This window comes from Morone saxatilis, unplaced genomic scaffold, assembly GCF_004916995.1.
Source record: "Morone saxatilis isolate NCDOM2014 unplaced genomic scaffold, NCSU_SB_2.0 Contig16, whole genome shotgun sequence".
NCBI classification, from domain to species: Eukaryota; Metazoa; Chordata; class Actinopteri; family Moronidae; genus Morone; species Morone saxatilis.
The window spans coordinates 12,046,620-12,070,715 of NW_023339718.1; the positions used below are offsets into that span (position 1 = coordinate 12,046,620).

Here is a 24,096-nt window from a genome sequence, read left to right on the forward strand (position 1 = left end):
TTGCTGCTTCATTGTGCAGCCTCAATCGTATGAAGCGGTGGCAACCTTAGACCTGCGAGGAATTCTGATTCACAATTAAGAAGTGGGAGACTCCGTCCTGGGATGCAGGAAGACTGGAGGACTTCCCTGACGATGACCTGGAAGTGGAGCAGGTGGAGAAGGAGTGTCGCACTGCTTCGACACTCTGGGTCCTGAAGATGGGCTTGCGCGTCCCAGGAATCTGAAATTGACCTGGAAGAATCAACACACTCTGACTCTGAAAAAAGAATCTGAGTTTATTTCAAATCCTAAAATAAAAAATAAAATAGTGGAAGAATCATTTCAGTTTCAGGTCCTACAGTTTTGTTTACAGCTAAAATTGGTTTAAAAAAAAACATCTCTTCTAGCGCATTCCAAGATGGGTTTCTAAGTCCATGTAGGAAAGTTAACTCTCCTATACGTATAATGTAGCAACTTTTGAAATCTGAGTAACGATGACGCTTCTTGACAAAAATATGAAGGAGGAAATGCACTTATAAAAGACTCTTAAATACGAGTAAAAATAGAGCCAGACGATAATGACTGCTTTCTATCAATAGAAGCATTTATAAAGAGAAATATAAACAAGACTGCATAAAAGACCAAATTTAAATAAGATACTACATTGATTTTTAATATTTAGTCATTCAGCATTAAAATATGCTAACTGGAGATTCTATAGATATTAAGGCAGAATCTATGAGCTGCTAGTTCAATGTCACAGCAACATTCACAAAACATTAAAATACCGCTTCACGGTAAAATAATTCTGTCAACTGGCCGCACCTTGACCCATGAAGTACAGATTAAGATAGAAAAGGAATGTAATTTCAGTCTGTGAATGCTTTGCATGCCTGTCTGCATGAGAATGTGTCTTATGTTGTCTTTCTTATTCCTCCTTTCTCTCTCCTCTTTGCAGGAGCTGGCAATTGCGCATCCACACGCTGGAGAGACTTGTCTGAAGCAGTTACATCCCACCCGTGGCTTGTCGGTCTCGAGCAAGGTTACATTCTCCTACAGAAACGCAACAGTTATGTTCAGATCTGCACATGCTGTTTGTCGGAGGAGTTTTTACAGTCGACTTCCTTACAGCTGGCAGACACAACCAGAATTCGGCGGGGGATGCATCCTATTTTGCCTCCGGCTGGTGTGCGGACGAAACTCGTGATTTGTGCGGGCTGTTTGGTTTTTGGATCTGCCTTGCTTAATCCAGCAAACCCCTTTACAATATTGGGTAAACATACACTAAGATACATGTTTTTTGATGCAAGAAATAGGCAATGAGTACAGAAATCTGAAGTTGAATCGATCATGTTTATGCAAATTTTAAGATACGGGCAAAAGTTGGGTCAGTTGCCACTGTGGCATATCCATCATGCACTGCCGGATCCGTTGACTTCACATCGAGTCAATGGATCCAGTGTGTCGGCACAAAAATGACAAAACTGAATCTATTTTTGGAGTTGAGAAATTGGAAACCTAGATGTTTTAGTGTGGAAATAATACATAGTACACAAAAGAAGAACATCCTATCCTAGGTGTTATCAGCTTGTTGTGGATACTCGTGTATATGTTAAGGTACTCCAAGCTGCAGTATTTTAACCCCCAAAGTCAGAAATAATGCCCTCACTGGTCTTTTAGCTGTCACACTGTGTAACATGTCTGTGAAACAGGAAACAAAAGGCCTGAAAGAGCCTAGAAAAACATTATACACTGGGATCTCCTGTCTGATACATTTTAGTGCTCACTCTATCTCTCTCTCTCTCCCACACACACTCACATACAATACACACATACACTGTGACTATGTTGCGTAAAGCTTCTGTTTTGGTGTTATCTAGTTTGATTAGAAGTGCAGAGGTGTATCAGTAGTAGCCATGTATGTTGTTTTTGATGTATGTGCCCTAGTCTGACCTGCTGTGTGTGTGTGGGTGTGTGTGTCGTGTGGGTTGTGTGTGTAAAGGCTGCCAGGGGGGATGGCTTGGGAGTTGGTATTCGGGAGCGAGCAGGCTACACAAACCGCTCAGAAAACGCCAGGGACCTTTTGAGTACGACGTCCAGCCAGAGCACCCACAGAAGCCAGTAAGAAACACAAACTCACAGTCACCTTCTAAATTATGTAAATTAACCAACAATGTGGTCAATGTAAGAAATCTTTACTAACATCCTTATTTAAAAGTAAAACCAAGTTTTGCTTAGCCTGTGTCTTAACAAACATTATGTTACTCAATAAAGGAGAAGTAATTGCCTTCTTCAGAACCAGTCTTGCTACACTGGAACAGTCAGGCCTGTTTTAGACCAGTTTTGTTTCTATTGTGTCAGTCTCCTATTGTGTATCAGCACTGTTTTATCAGATCTAAGTCTACATGTGCTGGTTGTTGCTGAAACAGTTGGGCCACATAGGATGCATGAGCAGTGCATGAAGGGGTTTTTCCATGACTGTGGCATATTCTACAGATAGACATTGAAACTGTAGTGAAAGGTGTACATGTTGCTTATATAATGTCGATATGAGTATGAACAGACCCTTTTCACTGTCTGTTTTTGCTGGAATCCGCATGCGGCTTTTGCAAAAAATAGGCAAGACCTTGACTCTGCTGCTGCAGCTGAGACGGGTGTTAGACGCAAGTTTGAAAGATTAGTTTAACTAAGCAGAGAAACTAGTAGCCTGGCTCTTTCTAGTACCTATAAAGATCACAAATGAACATATAGTTAGCATATATTGTATCATATATATTTGTTTTAATTTGTGCAAAAGCAAATAGCTGTAGTTGTAGCTGAGAGTTGCATGTTGTATCTCTTGGTGAACAATTGCCAGGAGTAACTTACCGAATTGTCATCACGTGTTTTTATAAAAATGTAAAAAACAAGGCATGATGTGTTATTATTAATTAGTGAGCTTTACAGGAGCTGGTTGGTGGATTTCTGATCATCTACTTTAAATATTGGCAGGAAAGCAAATAAGTGCATTTCCCAAAATGTCAAACTGTGTTTCCTAAGCAGCACTACAAGAAACTTTACCAACTTTGTCCTTGAATGCCAATATGCTGCACTTAGTTAAAGTGTCTTCTGTGGAACACTATTAAGTGAGCGCAGTATGGTAGTCCATACTGATCAAGGCTTGAGAGAGACAACAATACTGAATGTGAAATGTGAGGGAGGAGTGGGAGACTGTGGTGGGGAATGCTTTAATAGTGAACACAACAGTGTTTTGTTATTCCCATCACTCTTTCCACTGTGGCAGTAGCTCTTTCAAGTTTACTCAGCCTGGCTTACACAGAACTAAACCTGCATATCATAAGCAGTAATTAAATGTATGGCATTTAATTTTTTTCTATCCTACTATTTAAATCAATAGCTTACGTCTGCAGGCCTCAATCATTTACTTTCATTACGGATCCCCGCCTTAGTACTCGACTGACATTATATCGAGCCAAGTTCCCATCCTCTCTCACTTCCCTCTCTTGCTCTTTTGTCTCATAGTGGCCAAATCCCTAGCTCCCGACATCAGGCAGTCCCGACCAATCCAAGTCCCAGTAAGCGCCACTCCCAGCCTCTGGCTAGTTACCCAGCCAGTCTCACCAGCCCCCTCTTGTCACCCCATCCTTGCCAATTCTGGTTAATCACCCAAACCAAAAGAGCCTTATTACTGCTGCAGGCTTCCCATGATCTACATGCCAGAAAGAGAGTGACAGAGGGGAAGAACAGAGGGGAATAACAGCACTATTGTCCTTCAGTGCTTAATGGGTCTCTTCTATGGTCCAATCTGGTTTAGCAATAGCCCTGGGATCATAGTGTGATGGTCCCTTGGAGCCTCAACAGGGTGACACTTTGCCAGGGTGGAAGCTCGGTCAGTCCTTGCCTGTGGTTGGAGAGCCGGGATGTGAGATTGATGGATGATGGGAATGAAAGAGACAAGAAGAGAGGGGTGGCAACAGGGATTGTTCGAAGCAAGATGTACCATGGGAGCAGTGAGGTTATGCCCTGCCCTGTAGCTGAGTCTGAGTAATTCCATATGGTGCCAGTGCCAGCCTGAGAGAACTCTTACTGATGGGCAGAGGATGCTTCAATCAGTTCATTTTAATGTAGTTTGATATGTTAAATAACTCTTAAGACAAGGTGCTTCTGTACTTAACTTTTAGCCATTGGCACAAGAAAGGTTTGAAGATGCTCAGAAAAAAATATTATTTGCTTCCCTCTCTCTGGAGTCCCAAAGTAGGGGGAGACTTTTAAAGCCAAGATGTATTTATGTTAATGTCAGAGTTTGGATTTATTGGTATAAGGTGGTAGGGGTTGGACATTTGCTGATGTAAGAATCCTGTTTATTCCGAGTAAAACAACAGAAAACAAGGTGAAGCTAAAGGAGCCAAAGGGCAAATGTAGAAATATTTTAACTATGTACAGCAGAAGACATATTTTGTGCATTTGCTTCATTCTCCCCTCAGCGGTTCTGAGTCGACACATTTGAGTGCATTTGCATATCACACTGCTACATTACGTTAAAGGCTTTAAACTCGTGCCTCTGCCTGCTGCTCATTTTTGTGCAGCAGGCACTCAGTGTTGTTGCTGGCAGGAAACTGGATGTCAAAAATATGCAGCATCTAGCAAGCTTGTTTTCCAGGTCTGTTGTGTCTCTGGGTCAGCAGCAAGTCAGTTATGTCCTCTTTGCTGCTATCATTTTTGTCTGGCAATCCATCTGCCTGCTGGGAGATCTCTGATTACAGAACTTGATCAGCTTATGTACAATGCATTAATATCACTGACAAGTAACTCATACCATCTTATTCTATGTCAAAATCGAATGGTCTTATTTCCTGCATTTTGTGACTTCTTTATATACTATGAAATTATTATGAAAATACAGCAAGAAAACTGCATGTTCATAACAGAGAAGGAAGCACCTGCTGAGCATAATCAAATAAAGACTCATATCACTTAGTTCTCTGTAGCATACAGTGAACATAAACACAGGCTCTTGTGTTGTGTGTTCTCTGCATTAAGTAAGCCTTGATCAGAAGAAAACAGAGACTATCATTGTCTCCAGGCCAAAGCAGAAACTGTCTAGACTGCCTCAATGCCCGTTAGCTGTTTGTTGTGTCTGCTGACAACGTAACCGTGGAGGCTGCACTTCATAAAATGATGTGGGAGTATTGAGTTGATATTTAGATGTTAAAAAATATAGTTTAGGCAGATTTCGAAATTTGAGCAAACATGCGAGAAGGTTCGGGAGATTTAAAGCCATGGGGGAACACTGGGGTGGAAAATCATGAATCTCTTGGGAAGTTGAATAGGGTTGACAAGTATGGATTCCTTTTTTCCCATCAACTCAAACCCCATTTAAATAATGGAGGAAGAACAGGCTTTTACCAAATATCCATTAATATAGTATTCATTACCCTGCACCCATTTTCTTTGATGTCTCTCTTAATAACATCCCTCTGGATATTCTGCCTTAATACCCCCTTATTTTGCTTATCCTTTGTTTTTCTCTCTTCTTCTCTTCACTCCATCTTTCCTACTTACACATTTGCCCTCTCCCTATTCTCTCTGTCCTCCCCCACCCCCAACCCCGTCACCACCCTTACCCCTCTCTTTCTGTCTTTGCCCCAGGTCAAGTCTCCAACTCTAGCAGTGCTGAGTGATGACTCTGGCCGCACACTGACCTCCTCCGACTTTAACTTGCGCTGTTTGACCCCAGACCAGAGAGTGGAGGGGCTGCTGGCCTTCAGCAGCCCAGAGGAGCTGGATCGCTTCAACCAGGAGGCACGACAGGGGCACAGACACCCCGAGCTTTTTGCTCTGTACCCACCAGCCGATGAGGTGGGATATAGAGAGAGTTGGTACTCGCATGCTATAATATACCAGTGCATGTATGCGTATTGAATCATGTGGGTTAGAGTTCAGCAGTATACCATGCTTTATTCCCCAAATGTTTTTGGCTATCTTGCCTTCATCAGGGTGGAATCCTGTTTTGTCTCTGTTTTTTTTTTATATACAGTCAATCAGTAAAATGTGAAGAATATGAATTATCATAAATACAAGACATATAATATGAATGTATATATACATGTGTGTATATATAAGACATATAAAAAAATTAATCTGAAATTATCTAAAGCCCCTAAAGCACCCTTTTGAATCAAAAATTGAAGGATTGCTTATTTCTTGTACACAATTTCTTTGGAGCAATTTTTCATTATTTTCTGACATTTTATAGACCAAGCTATTGACAAAAAAATAAAGTTACCTGCCTAAGTAGAAACACAACTCTAAATGTTAACAGTTAACATATGAAAAGCATCACCATTTAACACATCCCTTGCCTGTAAATGGCTTTACTTCTATTCCTTGTTAACAATTGAAGTAGATTTGTCCGTTCTGTAGTTCAGTCATTCATTAACACCTGTGAATCTTGTTTAAGATCCTAAATCGCCTCCAAATGTTATAACTCCTCCATTTTTGTATGGTTTGAAAACTTTCTCTGCTATTGTGTTCCAGGAAGATGCAGTGGAGATCCGGCCCATCCCTGACTGCCCCAAAGAACACACTGGAGAACGCGTACTGATCCGATGCCAGTCCATCAAGTATGTCATACATTTTCCTAATACTGTAGGATGGGGAATTTAAACAGCTGCCTTCTGTTTCTCTTAAAAGCTGAACAAGGAACCAACAGTTAGTTGTGTTAAAGGGAAATTCTTCTAACACCCCCTTGTTTGTGAAAATCTTTTTGCTTAGCATTTAACATACAGTACATTGTTCTATGTCACATCTGATCACGACTTAAAAGTCTTGAGTAGTCGTTTCAAAAAGGCTTTGCAGTAGATGTGACGGACAGCGCAGTGTGAGAGAGCGGAAGATTGCTGTGCAGTGGTTGTTGTTCTTCTCCAGAAAATCTCTGTCCCTCCCTCTCTCTGTGGGATTTTGCCTCTGTGTCTTTTTCTCTTTCTTTCTGTCATACACACACACACACACACATAGAGTATACACAGAGGTCCTCTGCCTTTCACTCTTGATCTCACTCGTTCTTCTTGCAACCCATAAAACTGCCAAATGCTTTAGTTGAACTCATTTCTCTGCTTGCAGTGGTTTGGCAACTTTGTCACCTTATCCTTTAACCCCTCAGTTCAAACATGTCATCACTTACTGTAGTACATATTGTTGCTTCCCAATACAACAATAATCTTCAGGAATAGCATAGAATAGGAAAAATAGAGTAGATTCAAAGTACAGTAAAAGGAAAAACCAGAGCACTAATGTTGAGTATGTTCAGTATTTGTCTCTCCTGCTATTATTCAATTACTCATTTCCTTTTCCTTCTTGGCTTCATAGGTTTGAGATTGACATTGAGCCCGTATTTGCCACTATGGCCTTGTATGACCTGAAAGAGAAGAAAAAGGTAAGAAAATCTTTGCTTCTTATTAACCCCTTCAATCTCTAACGTTGTCTTAATGGTGTGTCTAATGTTGACTGAAAGCATGTTATGGAAACTTGTGTAACATGTTCACCTTGCCACTTACAGTACAGGGATCGGTCAAAATAACAACTTACCATACAATAGCCCTGCAGTAAATACCAGTTTGGTGGAGCTCATTATGTGTGTTTGTTGTGGAGACTGTCAGAGTGTCTTTCAGTTTGTGCTGGGTCCACTTGTGACCACAGTTGTACTTAAACTTATAACTTGCACAGTCTTTTTGGTATAAAATGTTTTCTAATTGGTCTGTAAATATATGTCTGATTTATTAGGAGGCCATTTCCTTAAGGAAGATACACAAGCAACATAGGTGTTTTTTCTTTTCTTCAAACTGTTGAGAAGAGCAAGACATTGAACCCCAGCTGTTCTTTAGGCCAATGCACTGCATGGTAGGATTAATATGTGGTAGTGTAGCAAGAGGAAGCATCTCCACAATCATGCCAAAACAGAAAATGCCATTAACAGAAAAGAACACTGGTAGTAAGTAAGTGAAACCTCACTGACTGAAGTGTAACAGGAAGTTTAGTTAGTGACTTTGATGACGAACTAAGTAGAATTTATGATAGAGGTTCAAAAATGCTTTAGCAATAGCCCTGGAATCATAGTTTGATCAAGCCACCCTTGCTTCTTCATGGTAGCTGTTTGTCGTGCGGGGAGGTCTCATAGTTTCTTTTGGCAGTCAGCGTGGCAGTGAGGGATCAGTGTAATCTACAAGGTTTTATGTCTGTTCATCCTCACATATTTACACCCCCGGGGGTCGTCATGTTTTGGTTCTATAACTTCTAATACTGCACTGCGTTTTCCCAGTCAACCATTTTGAGCCAGGGCTGTTTGTGTGTTTTCTGTGGATTTTCACAGCTGGATAGTTTTTTGGGTGGAGGGCCTGGAAGGATTTAGTTTGTACTTAAGTGCTCATGGATCTCTCAGATGAGACAGGGTTTTAGCCACTGTCCTTGCCCTCCTCTCAGCGCTGCCCAGCTGCTTTCTAGCTTGTCTGGAGGACTGATGGCTCTAATGGTGGGTCTGCTGGGTAAGATGGGGCAATTTAATGTCCAGTAATTGAAAAAAAATTAACTATATGTAAGACGGTCTTGGATAGGGGTGTAAGAAAATATTGAAAAATATCGTATTGCAATATTTTATTTGGCGATATTGTCAATCCGTAAGAGCAGAGCTTTGTCAGTGTGTTTGCTTAAGATGACAAATTGTATTACGTGTTAAACTGAAGTATGTCCTTGTGGAGGTTAATACCACTTCCTGCCTATTACATTGAGCAGAGACAGATCCAGACTGTTAAAGAGCTATGAAATGTGTCTCTGTCTGAGTGAAGGAGAAACTGCCAAGCTTGTTAGATTTAATTGTAGTGGAACTGTGAAGCATTTGCTACTGACCCATTTATCTCCAAACCCTTCACACATTTACTTTCTTTTTCACTTTCTGTCCTTCCCAACTCTCTCTCTCTCTCTCTCTCTCTTGTTTCATTTCCTCTGTCTCCTCCAGAGTGTTATATTTTATTTTCTACCACATTCCTGCTGCATATTTGCCTCATTTTGTGTCTGTTTCCCTGCATCCCTTACTGTTGTCTCTGATGGGATTTCTGTTGCTGTGTCTGTGTTTGCTTTTTTGTCCACATCAGTTTTGTTTTTTCACATCTGCAAAATCTGCAGCAGATGTTCATATAATTCCATATAATACTCTTGTTATTAATCATGCCTCTCTGGTCCATCAGCCAAGGTGCAGACACACGATTTGACCCAACAAGTGGTCTACTTATCATATCAGATTCACACATATAAACAGAGAACAAGTTTTTAGAGCAAACGGACAGATATGCCGTCACGGTAAAAAGACTTACGAAATGTCTTTCTCTCCAAGTTTACTACAGGCATTTACAAGTCTTGTTGTTGTTATAATACAAGATTAGGCAAGCCTAGTTTTGCTGGACTGTGACTGGAGCCTGTTGGGAGGGCTCATTCAGAACAAGTAAACCACAGTGTTTTTTTTTTTAAATATGCATTAGATACTCTGCAGTCAGATAGCTACGTGTTGCAGTCTGTCTGTTGTTTGATTGACAAGACATTTCTTGGTCATTTAAGCAGTGGTCTCAGTAAGCGTTATAGCTGCAGATTCATGGAGCTGTATTAGAGAATGCTGTAGGGCAAGTATAGGTTATCACGATTCATCACATTTAAATTAAGTTGTTAAAGGGGTTTTAAAGGTTGCCAGATCTTGCAACACAACTGGCAAATTGGCAACACTGTTGCAAGTGTGTGTCATTAGAAAATGTTAACCATTTGCTCTTAAACAATGTTTGTCAGTCAGTCAGATAGATAGGCGCTGTGGCCTGACAAACATGTCATTTTAAAAAGAGCCACAACATTCCTTGTGTCTAATTTAATCCAAATTTAGTGTTTGAAGGCTTTCACAAGTGAATGTTACTGATTAATTATGATCGTTAACTCAGTGAACACTTGCACTTTGTTTGACATGTTTGTCCTGCTTAATGATAATATGAAGCATATGCTATTTAATTCAGCTGGCTCTGATTATTAAGAAGTGATTCCAAAATGTCATTTCTCAGTAAGAGGTGGGCTCCTCCATTGCACTCTTTAGAGAAGCTTACTTCTTCTTAACTTCCTTATTTCTATTGCAAACTGTGTAGGGGTTTCTGGCATGTCAGACCACTATTAACAATCAAATTTAAAACAAACCAAAAGTGATCAACCTAAAATACTTTTCAGAGTGTGTAATCTGATCACAGTTGCTGTCTTGAGCATTCCAGTAAAGAAAGCAGCCAGGTTTGGCTGCCTAGAAGTCTGCTTTGGTGTGGTCAGTGTAATGGAGGTCCTGTGGGATGAGCAGAATGAAGCAGAGTGCTTAATGGCTTTCCAGTGAATAGGATCACATGACACACAGCAAGCCAAGCCAGACCAGGACATATGGCTGTGTTCCTAGCCTGAGGTTATTAGGAAGGTGAATAGAGAAACAGTGGAGTGGACTAAATGGATGATATTCCCGGATCAGTCTTTAGTTTACATGAAACCTTTTCTAAACTTATTTCTTCAATATTTCATTAGAAAACATTGTACCTTAAAGTGATGTTTTGCATTTTGTCATTCCCTCAATTTGATGTCCATAAAATTCTATCAAAAGTCACCATGTATGTGCTTTTTGTAAAGAGAGTTTTTCTGGCTCTCAAAAGTTAAACTTTTCATCTTTGTCTCTCTTCAGATTTCGGAGAACTTCTACTGTGATCTGAACTCAGAACAGTTTAAAAACTTCTTAAAACCTCACACTCCACATGTGGATCCGTCAACCCAGGCCAGATCTGCCATCTTCTCCATCACCTACCCTTCCCCAGATATCTACCTGGTCATCAAGGTAATAATTAATTTTCCTCCTTGCTTTATATAACTTCCTGTTTAAACTACTCCCAAATCGGTTTTATATACCTGTAATTCATTGCAGCTCATCTTTGTATCTCTGTCTCTTTGCCAACAAACTATGGATGTTTTTTAGTTAGATTATACTGGGATGCTCTGATGGCTCATGCACTTCCTGCCTTTGTTTTAGATCGAAAAGGTTCTCCAGCAGGGTGAGATCAGCGACTGTGCTGACCCCTACATAACATTGAGGGAAAGTGACTTTGCAAAGGTAATATGGCCGAGCAATTGTTTGTCACTTCACAGTCGAACCACAAAGAAGATACTGCAGATTTAGCATACTATGTTCTGAAGTTGAAGGCATTTTTTAGCATTCATGTTTAAACATTTTAATTTTGCTTTTGGTCTTTCAGAATAAGGACAAGCTTGAGAAGCTGCGAGGCCAGGCAGAGACGTTCTGCCATAGGCTGGGTCGATATCGAATGCCCTTTGCCTGGGCCACCGTTAATATCATGGAAGTCATCTCTACTGCTATGATTGACCGTGATGTCACAGACTCTGACAGCTTAAAAGGAGGTGTGCGCTTGTGTGTGTGTTTGTTGTAATAAGGAAAACCATGTGATGACTTTCCATGGATTGTGTATATATCTGTGTGTGTATCATTTGACCCATGACCTTTACACTTTGTTTTTCCAGGTAAATCCAGCAGCATTGACCGGAGAGCACAGCTTCCCAGGAGGAATTCTGAACGTTACAATACCATTGATGATCAATTTTGTAGCATTTCTGCCTTCAAACCTGCAACCATCACTGTCAACACCATCTTCAAACAGGTTTGACCACTACCGGAACACAAAAAAAACAGACTAGTCTGTGAAAATTTTTATTTCCTTGAGATACAAAATGAAGCATAACAAACAGGCTTGTATATACTAGCCTTGCCATATGTCATTCTTTGATTGAACATGCCATACCATCAGTTCTAGTAATGTTTCTACCATAAAGACATGACTTTGGATAAATCCGGTTAGAGTGTGTCAAATTGAGTGTCAAGCACTGACCTCACTGTTAAAACCATCTCTATTATTTATATTTGAAGCAAATGCTGCAATTTATCTGTTTGTTTTATTCTAACATTATATTCTGAGGTTTATTTTGCTTCTTCTCACCCTTGCCTTTCAATGAATGCAAAAAAAACAATCAGTTGCTAACTGCTTCTGTGTCTGTGTGTCAGGAGGGAGACCGTTTGAGTGATGAGGACTTGCTCAAGTTCTTGGCTGACATCAAGAAATCCTCCACTCCACAGAGGAGAATCAAGACAATATCAGGTCATCTCTCATCACATCTAAACACTTGTTCTGGGATTTTATTTTATTTTATTAACTGAGGGAATAGTTTAGCAATTTCAACTTTCTTGCACAGTGTTGAGAAGATTGATACCACTCTTACATCTGTGCAGCTAGTTAGCTTAGCACAATTACTTTAATCTGTATTTTTCAAAAAGTCTTTTTTTCTGCACTTGGCCAAGAAATAGCTCAGCGCATAAGCCCTTGTAAAACCACAACATGATGTTTTTATGTTAGCTGCTACTGTCTGCGACTTTATACTTATTGGACAGACATGAGAGCTGTATGGATTTTCTCAACTTACTCTCAGCAAGTAAACTAAAAAGCATGTTTCCTTAAAATGTAGAACATTTTCTTTAAAATCGGTTTGTTTTTATCAGTATGGGTCTGTTTTTGTATTGATTATGGAATTTCACTTATCCTTTGTCTTCCAGGTGCCATAAAACTGGACATGAGTCCAGTCCACGACACGCCATTGGGATGTTTGTCCACTGAGCTCATCCCTCTGATACCTGTGGCTGAGAAGAACACTCGGCACCTCATTAAAGAGGTGCTGGAGTTCCCATCCAGTGAGGTTTATGTCCCTCACAACATTTACAGGTGGGTTAGAAGGCGGAATATATAACTGAACACACTCTGTTTACAACTTTTGGATATGGACTATTTTATTCAAAGCCACTCAACGCAGTGGGAGGAAGGAAATACGATTTTTTTATTTGTTTAATCAAATGTTGTTTCTGTGTTTAAAATAATTTTGTCTATCATTGAGTAAAGGAAAACCGCTTATACAAAACTTCCCCCACAACAGGATGAAATACACGGAAGGTTTCAAAAAGCAAATGATTCATAGCTTGAGGTGTAAACAGGTTTGTTTGCTCTTACAGGCAAGTTTATTTGTCTAAAAGGCCAGAGGCACTAGGAACAGTCATGCTCTACTCATCACTCAAGAGCTGACATCGCTTTGCGGCTTTGCACATTTTTAGTGTAGTGCCTATTTTTAGGCATTTCCATCCAGGCTAGGTGAAATTGCCTCATAGTGTAACAACAAGGAGGCAGCCTGTGTGAGCAGAGGTTTAAATCAATTCTAAAATGGTTTTGCTTGAAACGTTAGTACCTTCATGTGTGAACAAGTCCCCTGCATGGTAATTATATACCCACATTCTCTGAGCATTTGTTCAGTGGAATCTGCGGTATTTCGTTGTATTCCAGGTTTCAAGACAGATTACAGTGTTGTATTAAAACCACAGGTCAAAGTAAATTACTGGTTGTTTGGACTCTACTGTGACATTACTGTCACCTTAGCGCTACATGACTAAGAAGTTGCTGTGCAGACAGTGCCATCTAGTGATGTATATTGGAACTGCTTAAATTTATACAGAGAAGGGTTTTGCATGCTTTTTACATGTACTAATTAAACACTCCTTCTCTCCCTATATCTCTGTAGGAACCTGCTCTACGTCTATCCCCAGAGGCTTAACTTTGTCAACAGGCTAACATCAGCAAGAAACATCACCATCAAAATCCAGTTTATGAGTGGAGAAGACCAGGCCTGCTCTCTGCCTGTGAGTGCTGCTGGTTTCTCATAACATTATTAAAACCGTGAAATAGATTTGTCCAAGAATTTCCACTGTATTTGCTCATAGAAGTGTGTGCATCGGCTAATGTAACATGTCCATATGATCATTGAAAAAGTAATTATTCCACCATGACGAGATCACAAATGCATGGTAATGCATTTTCAATGAAAGTGATGGTGGACAAAATCTACAGTCCTTGTTTTGTGCAAAAATGTGTTCAAAAGTTCATCTGAATCTTAAAGGAGGTTTCAGCTGTTTTATTTGGACAAATTAAGCGGATATCTTACAAAGCCTTTTTAGTACAAAATTCCCCCTTTCAGTGTCTTAAGACAGACTTGAAAAACTATGAACCTATTCTTTAAGGAGGTTTTATTTAAGTGTGTTTTGAAAGCCAGTCATTTTTAGAAACTGTTACAGAATCACTAGTACCAGCACTGTAAACCCCGTATTTTGCAAATGTTGTGCTGTTGGACAGAAGAGTATCACAAGTTATTATACCTATAATTTATATATTTATTTCTTGGTCCATTCTCAGGTCATTTTTGGGAAATCAAGTTCCCCTGAATTTTTACAGGAAGTCTACACCCCTGTCACCTACCATAACAAGTAAGTACACATTATTGAGTCACATCATACTGTTTGTGAGCTTATTGTTTTTATTTAAGCAGTCTGAGTAACTTCTCTCTCCCTCACACACTCTGTGTTGTGGTTACCTTCTTTTTTCTCATCTGTCCCTTTTTCTATCCTTGGCCCTCACCCATCCCTCTTTTCCACTGTGTTTCTGCCTTTGTTACTCCCTATTTCTGTTTTTCTCAGGTCCCCAGACTTCTATGAGGAAGTGAAGCTAGCTCTCCCAGCCCATCTGACAGAGCGACATCACTTGCTATTCACCTTCTACCACATCAGTTGCCAGCAGAAACAGAACCAGAGCGGCAGCTGTGAGACGCTCATTGGATACTCTGTGAGAGTTTGTCCTTTACTTCCCAATCATGTTCAAAATGTGCTAGCACCTCGAAGCACTGCTGTGCCTAATTACATACTCAGAGACACTAGCATGGTTGAAGAGTGTTTTTAAAACACAGGAACAAATTACTTTTAAATTAAATAATATTCATTTAATAATTGTATACAAGTTCACCTTTTTATAAACTGACTATTTAGAACATTTTCTCACATACTTATTGTTTGCTTTTCATCTAGTGGCTGCCCATATTGAATAATGACCGACTACAGACTGGTCAGTTCTGTCTGCCCATTGCCTTGGAGCGGCTACCTGTCAACTATTCACTGCACACTCCTGAGGTATACACATCTGTTATTTTTATATTATTATTATTATTATTATTATTATATCATGCATGTTCATATTATGTTAATGTATGTAAAGGAGTAAAGGAGTGTCTTTGTTGTGTAGAAACTTCCTGCTCAGGCCCCCCCGGTCAAGTGGATGGACAGTCACAAAGGACTTTTCAACCTGGAGGTCCAGGCTGTGTCATCTGTACACACACAGGTGAGTAGTTTGATTAAGATGCTGATTTGCTTCTGCATAACAGTGGCTATTCTTCCTGGGGTCCAGTAGTGGTTGCGCAGACAAACACAGTGACTGTACATTTTGCTTGCCCTCGCTTCCACCCTTTGTCTGTCATGCACACGAGTAGGTTACACATCAATGCGCAGACACATAACACGACAAGTGACACCCTGGAGCATTACATGTCCTGTTACTTGTCTCTTTCGTTGTCACTTTTTATCTCTATGCTCCCCCTCCAAGTACCAGCCTGCAACAAATCCTCTCGTTTTCTGTACCAGGACAACCACCTGGAGCGTTTCTTCACCCTCTGCCACGCCCTGGAGGGTGGAGCTATATTCCCGCTGCGGGTCAGGGAGGAGAAGATTCCAGAGAACAAGCTGGAGCACGAGCTGAAGCTCAGCATCATTTCTCTGTCCTCCTCCAGCTTAGAGCCTCTGGTCCTCTTCCTCCATCTGGTGCTTGATAAACTCTTCACCCTCATCATGCAGCCCATGGTCATTGCTGGTCAGACTGGTGAGGAGTTGGCTTTACTTAAATAATTGAGTGAAGTCATTGTTGCTGTGTCGAAATGGCATCTCACTAATTTTGTCAGCCAATTGCTCTTTTATCAAGCAAACAAGTATGTCAAAAATCCCATTGCACCAGCTTCTCTATTGCAACGATTTGCTGCTTTTCTCTGTTTTGCATTGCTGTATATTGAATATATTTGGTGTGGTGGACAGTTGGTCGGACCAAGGAATACATTTGAAGATGGAAACTTTCTGTGGGAAATTCTTCCGTATTTTTTTATGTTTTATTAACTAAATCTTTAACTGAACATTTGAAATAATCAAAAGATGAATCAATAATGAAAATAGTAGTTCTAGTTACACACCACTGTGATACAAATTACAAATAAGTCATAATGATATTTGTCTCATTCCATTATTCATTTTATACCTCTAACTTTTGTTTTATATTGTGTGTGTGTATTAATTCTGTTTCCTTCAGCTAATCTGGCCCAGATAGCCTTCGAATCAGTGGTATCTATTGTCAACAGTCTTCATAACAGCCAGGAGCTCATCAGAGACCAGCAGGGTAGGAACAGCCTCTTGGCGACCTACCTTTACTGGGTGTTTCATCTGCCTGATCCCCCTCAAGACATGCAGAATGCAGGTACTGACATAAGGATTTATGCATTTGCATACTCTTTATTTTCCTCTGATCATATTTGCTGTTATTATTATTTTAAGAATTAAAAATTAATCTTTTTTGTGTTTGTGGACCTGTGTTCAGGTCCCGGGAGTATGATACCTTCGGCAGAGAGTCGTTACAGCACTATGGGTCGGGCCACGGCAGCCACAGTCGGCAGTATGCTTCTCCAGTCCAGAATCCGCAGCAGCAGCAACCCTGACATCCCCGGTCCGCACAACACAGCTGAAGACATCGAGGTCAAAAATATCCTCGCTGCTAAGGTATGGCGGGTTTCCCCAAACCAAATCTGCCCCGGCTTATAAAGTCAGTTTTGGAAGCTTTTGTAGTTACATAATATTCACATACACATATAAATAGGATTTAAAAAGTGCATGATATAAACTTTCACTGAATTTGCCCTATTTTTTTCTGAAAGTCCATATTTTCCATATCTATGGTTTTATGTACTAGATAAACTACACACATACACACAGTGCAGTATGTAAATATCCCAGCATGCTTACACATACACACAAAACTGTAATTTGCTATTCATCCCCACAGTACATTAGGTATTGTAATAGACCACTTGACGCCCACTCTAATGAATGCATCTATCACGTTCAATGTGATGGAACCTGGGTGTTTCTGTCTCTAGGGCCACAACAACCCAGGCAGCCGCATGTCCACCTATGTGGATGTAAGCAACCACAATAACCCCATAGGAAGCACCAGGCCCTCCAACAGAAAGGTAAAAAAAGTTCCCCCTTCCCCCACTACCAGGGTATGTGGTACAGTATGTGAGATAATACATCACAGGTTCCTGAATCCAGTTTGGAGCACTTTGTTGCAAACAGATTTGCGTTGCATTTCTCATTTCTAATGAGAAACAAATCTTAAAGCTGCTTTAATTCATCTACCCTAAAGCAGACCTGGTATCCCTCTGATCTGAAAAGTTGGATGGTAATATTAGTTGTCTTCTTAAGATGGAAATTAGAGCATAAAGATATGAATTGATGTCAGAGCTGACACTCACATTGAATCATTGAACCGACTCTGTGGCCCTATAGATGTTTGTTATGAGTATATACAATAATATGGTGCACAATGAGGTGTCCCGAAAAAAAAATGAGGAAATGGAGGCAAAGAATGTCATGACATGAAGCATCAATCAATTTAACTTAGTGAGTTCAACCTTTCACGTGCTACTAATAAAATATAAAAGGTTACTGTGCTGTTACAAATATGTAGTTTAATATAGTTGAGTTATAACAGAGATGTAGATCTGGTTTTAAACTTAGGAATAAATATTTGAGAAGTATCTATATATTATTTTAATTGACACCTGCATGTCTTCAAATAAGTATTTTGTGGTTGTAGTAGAATATGGTAATACATTTTATTGTAGGATGGATTTAGCCTGTAATGCTGAAGTAATTGCTGTTTATATTAATTCATTTACTATGTGGAGTCCTAGAAATAATGGATATTAGTAGCATTATTAGTTATGTTCAGTTTATATTGGTAATTATTAAATATTAGAAAGTGTTTCTTGTCTTATACTTTGTCAGAAGAAGTCTACACATTACTGTTAGAATTATGCATGTATTAAGCAGTACTCAGACTTTAAACATCCCATGTTGCTTGCAGCCACCAGTTCCCTCTGGTTACCACAGGGTGGGGGTGTGACACTGAGGACACTGGAATCGTGGTTGTTTGGTCTTTGGTCTACGTTTTCTTAAAAACAGATTAAAAAAAAATAATATCCAGAATGATACTTGCAGATACTTTATATTTAATCAAATATTCTTTATTCTATTATCTACCAAAGAGAGGCTGTTCCTCACTACAGTTTGTGTATTTTCTCTCTTGCAGCAGTTTCACGAGGAGTTGGCCCTGCAGATGGTTGTCAGCACCGGGGTCTGCAGAGAAAATGCATACAAATATGCCTGGTTCTTCTTTGAGCTACTGGTCAGTGTGCTTTTTTAATACAGGGTGGTTTTTGTGGTTTTTATTGACACTTGAAGAGAAAAAGTAAGGGATGCTTCTGATGTCCATAGCAAATGGATAAAGTAATAGAAATGACTCACACCAAATAGCAAATGACCTTGTTGGCCACACACCTTAAAAGATAAATGATGGTTTTAATGTGTGGTGTATAAAAGGGCATTTTGAAATCACTGCAGTCTGTAATTAATCAAGCTGCTTGACAATTTATCACTCTTTTGGAGTTTTGGAAGTGTATCATCACTCACATTCACTTTCATCCATTCTGTTCATCTCACTTATTTATGTTTTTTCCTTCAATAACTTCACAACAGGATGCCCCCATTTAATTAATAAAAGCTGTCTTTTGTAATTTGAATGAAAAATGAGAATAGAAAGTGATGATACATAATAAAAAGTTGCTCTTTTAATTTCAGGTCACCATTTTTATCAAATCAACTTTGCATCTGTCGGGTTACTTGACATATTGTTGACTTACATGCTCATTCATCACTCTTGGCTTCATATACTTTTCCCATGTTGTTCCTTATTTTGCTTTTATCTGATTCACATTTGTTGTGTGTGTGTTGATGTGTGATTGCTTAAACAGGTGAAAAGCATGGCTCAGCATGTGTCTCATCTTGACAAGCACAATGTCCCTCGAAGAAGCCGTTTCTCTGACCGATTTAAAGACGACATCACCACCATTGTCTCTGTGGTTACAGCTGAGATTGGGACCATCCTTGTCAAACAACATAAGGTCAGGAACATGATGACGATGATAACAATACATTTTACTCATCAATATCTCAGTTTGCAACTTAGTTTAGCATAAAACAAATATGTGTACCTTCTGTTTTTACTGGGTTGGATATAAGCAGATTCAGTCTCAGTGTACATGTTGCCAGTGTCCTCCAAACGCTAATTGTATTTGCTTCTGTGGTACCAAAAGCTCAGCTTTCACAACTGGTTAAAGATCTACTCAGTGCAGCTTACTGATTGCTGTTTGTTGATTGTTGTTGTTTTAGGAGGTAGAGCAAGCAGAGAAAGTCAACATCAGCCTGGCCTTCTTCCTGTACGACCTGCTGTCTCTCATGGACCGAGGATTTGTCTTTCAGCTTGTGAAAAACTATTGCAACCAGGTAGAGTAACACTGATAACAAACACGCGTCTTAAAATACATTAATTCAGTAAGTTCTTCTGTTGTATAATGTGCCTTTTTTCTGAAACTGTTGCCAAAAGGTACTATCATTTATTAGTTGATTGATTTTGTTTTTGCTCTATTTCCCTTCTAGATGTCAGCTAAGAGTGTGTCAATGCCAACATTGATCAGCATGCGTCTGGAGTTCCTGCGAATCCTGTGCAGTCATGAGCATTACCTCAACCTGAGCCTCTTCTTCAGCAGCCCTGCGTCCGCTCCAGCCTCACCATGTCCATCTATCTCCTCACAGGTCTGCCCACTTGTCAGCCAAAATGTGCACTTTTGTATATTTGTAAGTCAGGCGACAATACGGGGAATGTAGAAAGTCATTAGATTGAGTAGATGAGATTAGATGGGGCTCAGTTTGAAAAAAAACTGTTTAAAAAGTACTTTACTTTGCATTAAAGAAAAATCTTATCCTTGTTTTGTTCCCGCCCTTCTCATTGTTTCTGTCACTCCTTCATTTCAGAGTTCCAGCTCATTTAGTTTCCAGGAGCAGCAGAGGATCTTGGGTCTGTTTGAGCTTTCTCAGGATTTCAAACAGCAGCACTACCTCGCCGGTCTGCTGCTGACGGAGCTCAGTGCTGCCCTAGACATGGAGTCAGAGGGGTATGGAAATATAGACACCTTCAAGTTGTTGCTAAGATAATACCTTGTTGTTAAATAAAACTGTATGTAAGGTTTCTCCACTTTCCTTCAAGATTCCCAATAATTCACATTACCTTCCATGTATACATTGATCACAAATCACTGTCACAAATAAAAGAAAATCACAGACTCAGACTTGCAAGTTGATAACTGTTTGATATGGACACATTCTACAACCACCTGAAAGTGGTAGTAGTAAAGTGAAAAATGTACATAACATCTGTTTACTTCTAATGTAACTGGTTGATTGCAATAATAATTAAAAATCTGTATGTGTGTTCACAGTGGAAAGGTCCAGAGAAAGGCCATCAATGCCATTTACAGCCTGCTGTGTTCCCATGATCTTGACCATCGCTGTATTAAACCCGAGGTCAGAGCCAAGGTGGCTGCTCTCTACCTCCCCCTGGTGGGGATTATTATTGACTCCACTAACTATCTGGACTTCACAGGTATGTATACACACAAACACACAAGCGCTGTGAGACATGAATTGCATATATGCTCATTCAATTCAAATCTGTATGAACTGTAGACACATACAGTTCATAGAGAGTTAAGTTATTTACTGTAAATGAACACACAACAGTTGCATTTTGCAACTATATGACAACAATATTGTGCACACAGTTGTACACAAATTCATAATGAACTTACACTGTGGACAAAATCGGATTGATTCCTAAGTCTATTTTAAGATAAAGGATAGAGATAGATAAAGTCGTGGTAGTGTCAAAAGTGTTGCACAGTAAAAGCTGTGATTTATTCCTGCATGCTCTAGTCCTCTCTTCTTCAGTTAAACATATTTGACCCCTGTTTGTCTCCGTAGTTTCTGACACACGCGGCGGGAAAAACAAGACGGGCGGACCTGAGGATGACCTTGAAAATGCTTCACTCATCAATCAGTCTGTTGCCATGGCGATTGCTGGGAACCCTTTCAACACGTTGGGACGTAATGTTCTCGTTTCCATGGCGTCCCTGGTAAAATTCTGAAATTATTTCTTAATGTTAAAATGATTATGATTACAGTATGCTTTTCATTGTTTTTAAAAGTTCAAAAGTGCACGTCTGTGTGTGTGTGTATGTGTGTGTGAGTGTGTATCTGTGAGTATTCTGCCTCCTTACAGGTGAGCTGCACTGAGGTAGATTGATTAGCTGTCAGAGCCACACACACACTTCATCCATCCTGAAAAATCACACACACATAGACACACACGCACACATCTGCAGGAGATGGTTTATGGGCAGGCATTGCCATCATAAGTGAACAGGGCCGTCCTTACTGACAAACACATCCATCAAATGTAGCTACAGCAACAACACAGGCACTAAAACTGAACACCCTTCTCTTCCTCTTTCCCTGCTTCTTTCCAAGAGATGAATCAGTTCCTTGTATTCTGTAATACTGTTGTGGAAAAACTGATTTTCACAAAACTGAGCCATAGGCCTGGTATTCATCACAAATCCAAACATGGCTGGCAGAGCACTTGTTCCTTACTTTCAGGCATTTCCCCTTCAAACAATGTTTGAATCTTTTACTCTTAGCAACAGAAAGGATTTTTCACAAAAAGCATATTTTCAAATAAACAAGTGATGTTTTTGATTACATGCTACAAGTATCTGACGTTGGTTCTGGTGAGCTTCACTCAGTCCTGCTGTGAAACAGAGACCTGGAAACCAGGTTCTAGGTGGGACACCTAGAGCACTAGGAGGTTAATGGCTACATTTATCAAAGCTGCCACACAGTGAAGCAGCAGTAGCCCTCTATAGTAGCGATTCATCATCACACGAATGAAGGTGAATTAATCTGCAGTAGATTTAACACCTATTAAGATGAGGAAGAGAACCATACTTCACTAAAGTGTGGAAAGAAGTGACCGGCCATGTTTGTGGTTTAGAGAAGCTTGTGAATGATATACCATTAGTTTGTTAGGTACACTTATATAACTCAATGGGTAGAGCAGGAGCCCACCACTGACAGTGTTATGGATGTGTTTCGTAGTTAGGTTCAGCTATAAAAACGAATGAATTGTGCTGTAAAGCATTTTGGATCAAAGCATTCCCCTGACTATCTGTTATGTATATACATTGACTATAATTAAAGGACATCTATGCAGTAAATATATATTTACATTGGAATACTGTTTTGAATGCATCACTTTATTTATTTTCCTGGAGGTCATTTCTCAGTCTGGGTGCACATACAGCAGATGCATGTAGGGATGTTTGTGTGTATGTTTCTGAGTGAGTTCAGGTGCTTCTCTCTCTTCAGTGAGAGCTACATATTACTGTACCATGCTTCACATATATCTCTCTGCTTTTCTCTTACCAGCAAGGTAAATCTGTAGCCACCCTGGCAGCAGACACAAGTCGCCACCTGTTGGTGTGTTTCCTGTGGGTGATGAAGAACGCTGATAGGAGTCTGATTCAGCGCTGGACCACAGATATGCCTCCCTCTCAGCTCAACAAGCTGCTGGAGCTCCTCACTATCTGTGTATCCTGCTTTGAGTATAGGGTCAGTTTGCTCATGTATCGACTTGTGCATCAGTGCATTCATTGTCTATTTATTACAAAATATTAAAACTGTATGCACTTAGTGTTTGTGCCTGGTGAATATATGTTCATGTATGTTTATAGGGCAAGCAGAGCACTGACAAAGTGAGCACCCAGGCCTTACAGAAATCTCATCAGGCCAAGATGCAGCTGGAAGAAGCCCTGCTGAGAGGAATGGGAGCCCGCGGGGAAATGATGAAACGAGTTGGAGGTAGTGTATGTCTTGGAATTGCTTGTCTGTCAGATTTAGATCTGCATTTTCTGCAATATTTTGAAGTTTTGAACATGAACTTCCTCCAAAACTAGTGAAGACACAGATTTCAGTATTTTATAAGTGTGCGGTCAGCAAGTCACTGCAAGAACCAATTTCAGGTTACACAGTCTGTGCTTAGGCACTCTCAGTCTTTCTGTGATAGTCAGGAATTTTGAACAACTTATGCCTCATCTGTGTTAAGCAACATTTCAGATATGGGTGTATCTAGTGTATATGGACACCAAGTAAATGTTTAATTATTGTGAAAATGCAGCTTTAATTGTTAGTATGTATCAGCAATTGTTCATCTTTTAGTGTGCATTGATTCCTATGATACAGTTTAATACATATCTGTACTGAACTGCTTTTGAATCCCTCACAGGAATGGATAGGACCATGGGTCAGAGAGAGCACTTACGATGGAGGAAAGACCTCACTCAGTGGAGACAGACCAACGACAGACAGGATAAGTAAGTTATAACATGTCTGCCAGCCAGTATTTAAAATGTCCCTTCCTGCTTTCCTGCTTTATCAGTGTCTGTCCTTCTCCCTGCCTTTCTTTATTTTGCCTTTCCTTTCTAAATATCCATCTTACTCTTACCACCTTCCATCAGGACTAAAGCAGAGCTGGACCAGGAGGCTCTGATCAGTGGAAACTTAGCCACTGAGGGCAACCTTATAGTGCTGGACCTCCTGGAAACCATCGTACAGGTACATGTCATGCAATATCTTTAAGGACTATTATGTACAAAACTAGAACACATAGAAAAATGCAATGCAGTCCATTGATAGTTTGTCCTTTGTTATTAGATTGCACTATATTGTGAGATTTTCCTAATACTTTGCAGCAGCAGAGGGATCGCAGAATAGAGTAGAAACTGGTTCAATGCAAAGGTTAATGCTTTTAATTGCTGATAGTGAACACAAAGATGGCATAATGTGCCATCCACACATGTAAA

General features: G+C 39.9%; 1 protein-coding gene across 1 annotated transcript in view; it reads left to right on the forward strand.

The window, feature by feature from the left end:
• The window catches only part of dock8 (dedicator of cytokinesis 8), a 56,818-nt gene that overhangs the window by 17,667 nt on the left and 15,055 nt on the right, over positions 1 to 24,096 (forward strand). Inside the window, exons 5-35 of the mRNA XM_035658235.1 lie at positions 1,597 to 1,628; positions 1,982 to 2,100; positions 5,629 to 5,838; positions 6,517 to 6,602; positions 7,348 to 7,414; positions 10,721 to 10,870; positions 11,063 to 11,143; positions 11,286 to 11,448; positions 11,569 to 11,705; positions 12,107 to 12,200; positions 12,653 to 12,818; positions 13,663 to 13,780; positions 14,331 to 14,401; positions 14,612 to 14,756; positions 14,996 to 15,097; positions 15,210 to 15,305; positions 15,605 to 15,839; positions 16,317 to 16,481; positions 16,602 to 16,780; positions 17,158 to 17,250; positions 18,375 to 18,470; positions 19,096 to 19,245; positions 19,514 to 19,627; positions 19,781 to 19,936; positions 20,156 to 20,295; positions 20,620 to 20,783; positions 21,161 to 21,312; positions 22,664 to 22,846; positions 22,969 to 23,095; positions 23,520 to 23,607; positions 23,752 to 23,848. Coding sequence (XP_035514128.1) covers positions 1,597 to 1,628; positions 1,982 to 2,100; positions 5,629 to 5,838; positions 6,517 to 6,602; positions 7,348 to 7,414; positions 10,721 to 10,870; positions 11,063 to 11,143; positions 11,286 to 11,448; positions 11,569 to 11,705; positions 12,107 to 12,200; positions 12,653 to 12,818; positions 13,663 to 13,780; positions 14,331 to 14,401; positions 14,612 to 14,756; positions 14,996 to 15,097; positions 15,210 to 15,305; positions 15,605 to 15,839; positions 16,317 to 16,481; positions 16,602 to 16,780; positions 17,158 to 17,250; positions 18,375 to 18,470; positions 19,096 to 19,245; positions 19,514 to 19,627; positions 19,781 to 19,936; positions 20,156 to 20,295; positions 20,620 to 20,783; positions 21,161 to 21,312; positions 22,664 to 22,846; positions 22,969 to 23,095; positions 23,520 to 23,607; positions 23,752 to 23,848 — 3,976 coding nt within the window. The remainder of the gene's footprint in view (positions 1 to 1,596; positions 1,629 to 1,981; positions 2,101 to 5,628; positions 5,839 to 6,516; positions 6,603 to 7,347; positions 7,415 to 10,720; positions 10,871 to 11,062; positions 11,144 to 11,285; positions 11,449 to 11,568; positions 11,706 to 12,106; positions 12,201 to 12,652; positions 12,819 to 13,662; positions 13,781 to 14,330; positions 14,402 to 14,611; positions 14,757 to 14,995; positions 15,098 to 15,209; positions 15,306 to 15,604; positions 15,840 to 16,316; positions 16,482 to 16,601; positions 16,781 to 17,157; positions 17,251 to 18,374; positions 18,471 to 19,095; positions 19,246 to 19,513; positions 19,628 to 19,780; positions 19,937 to 20,155; positions 20,296 to 20,619; positions 20,784 to 21,160; positions 21,313 to 22,663; positions 22,847 to 22,968; positions 23,096 to 23,519; positions 23,608 to 23,751; positions 23,849 to 24,096) is intronic.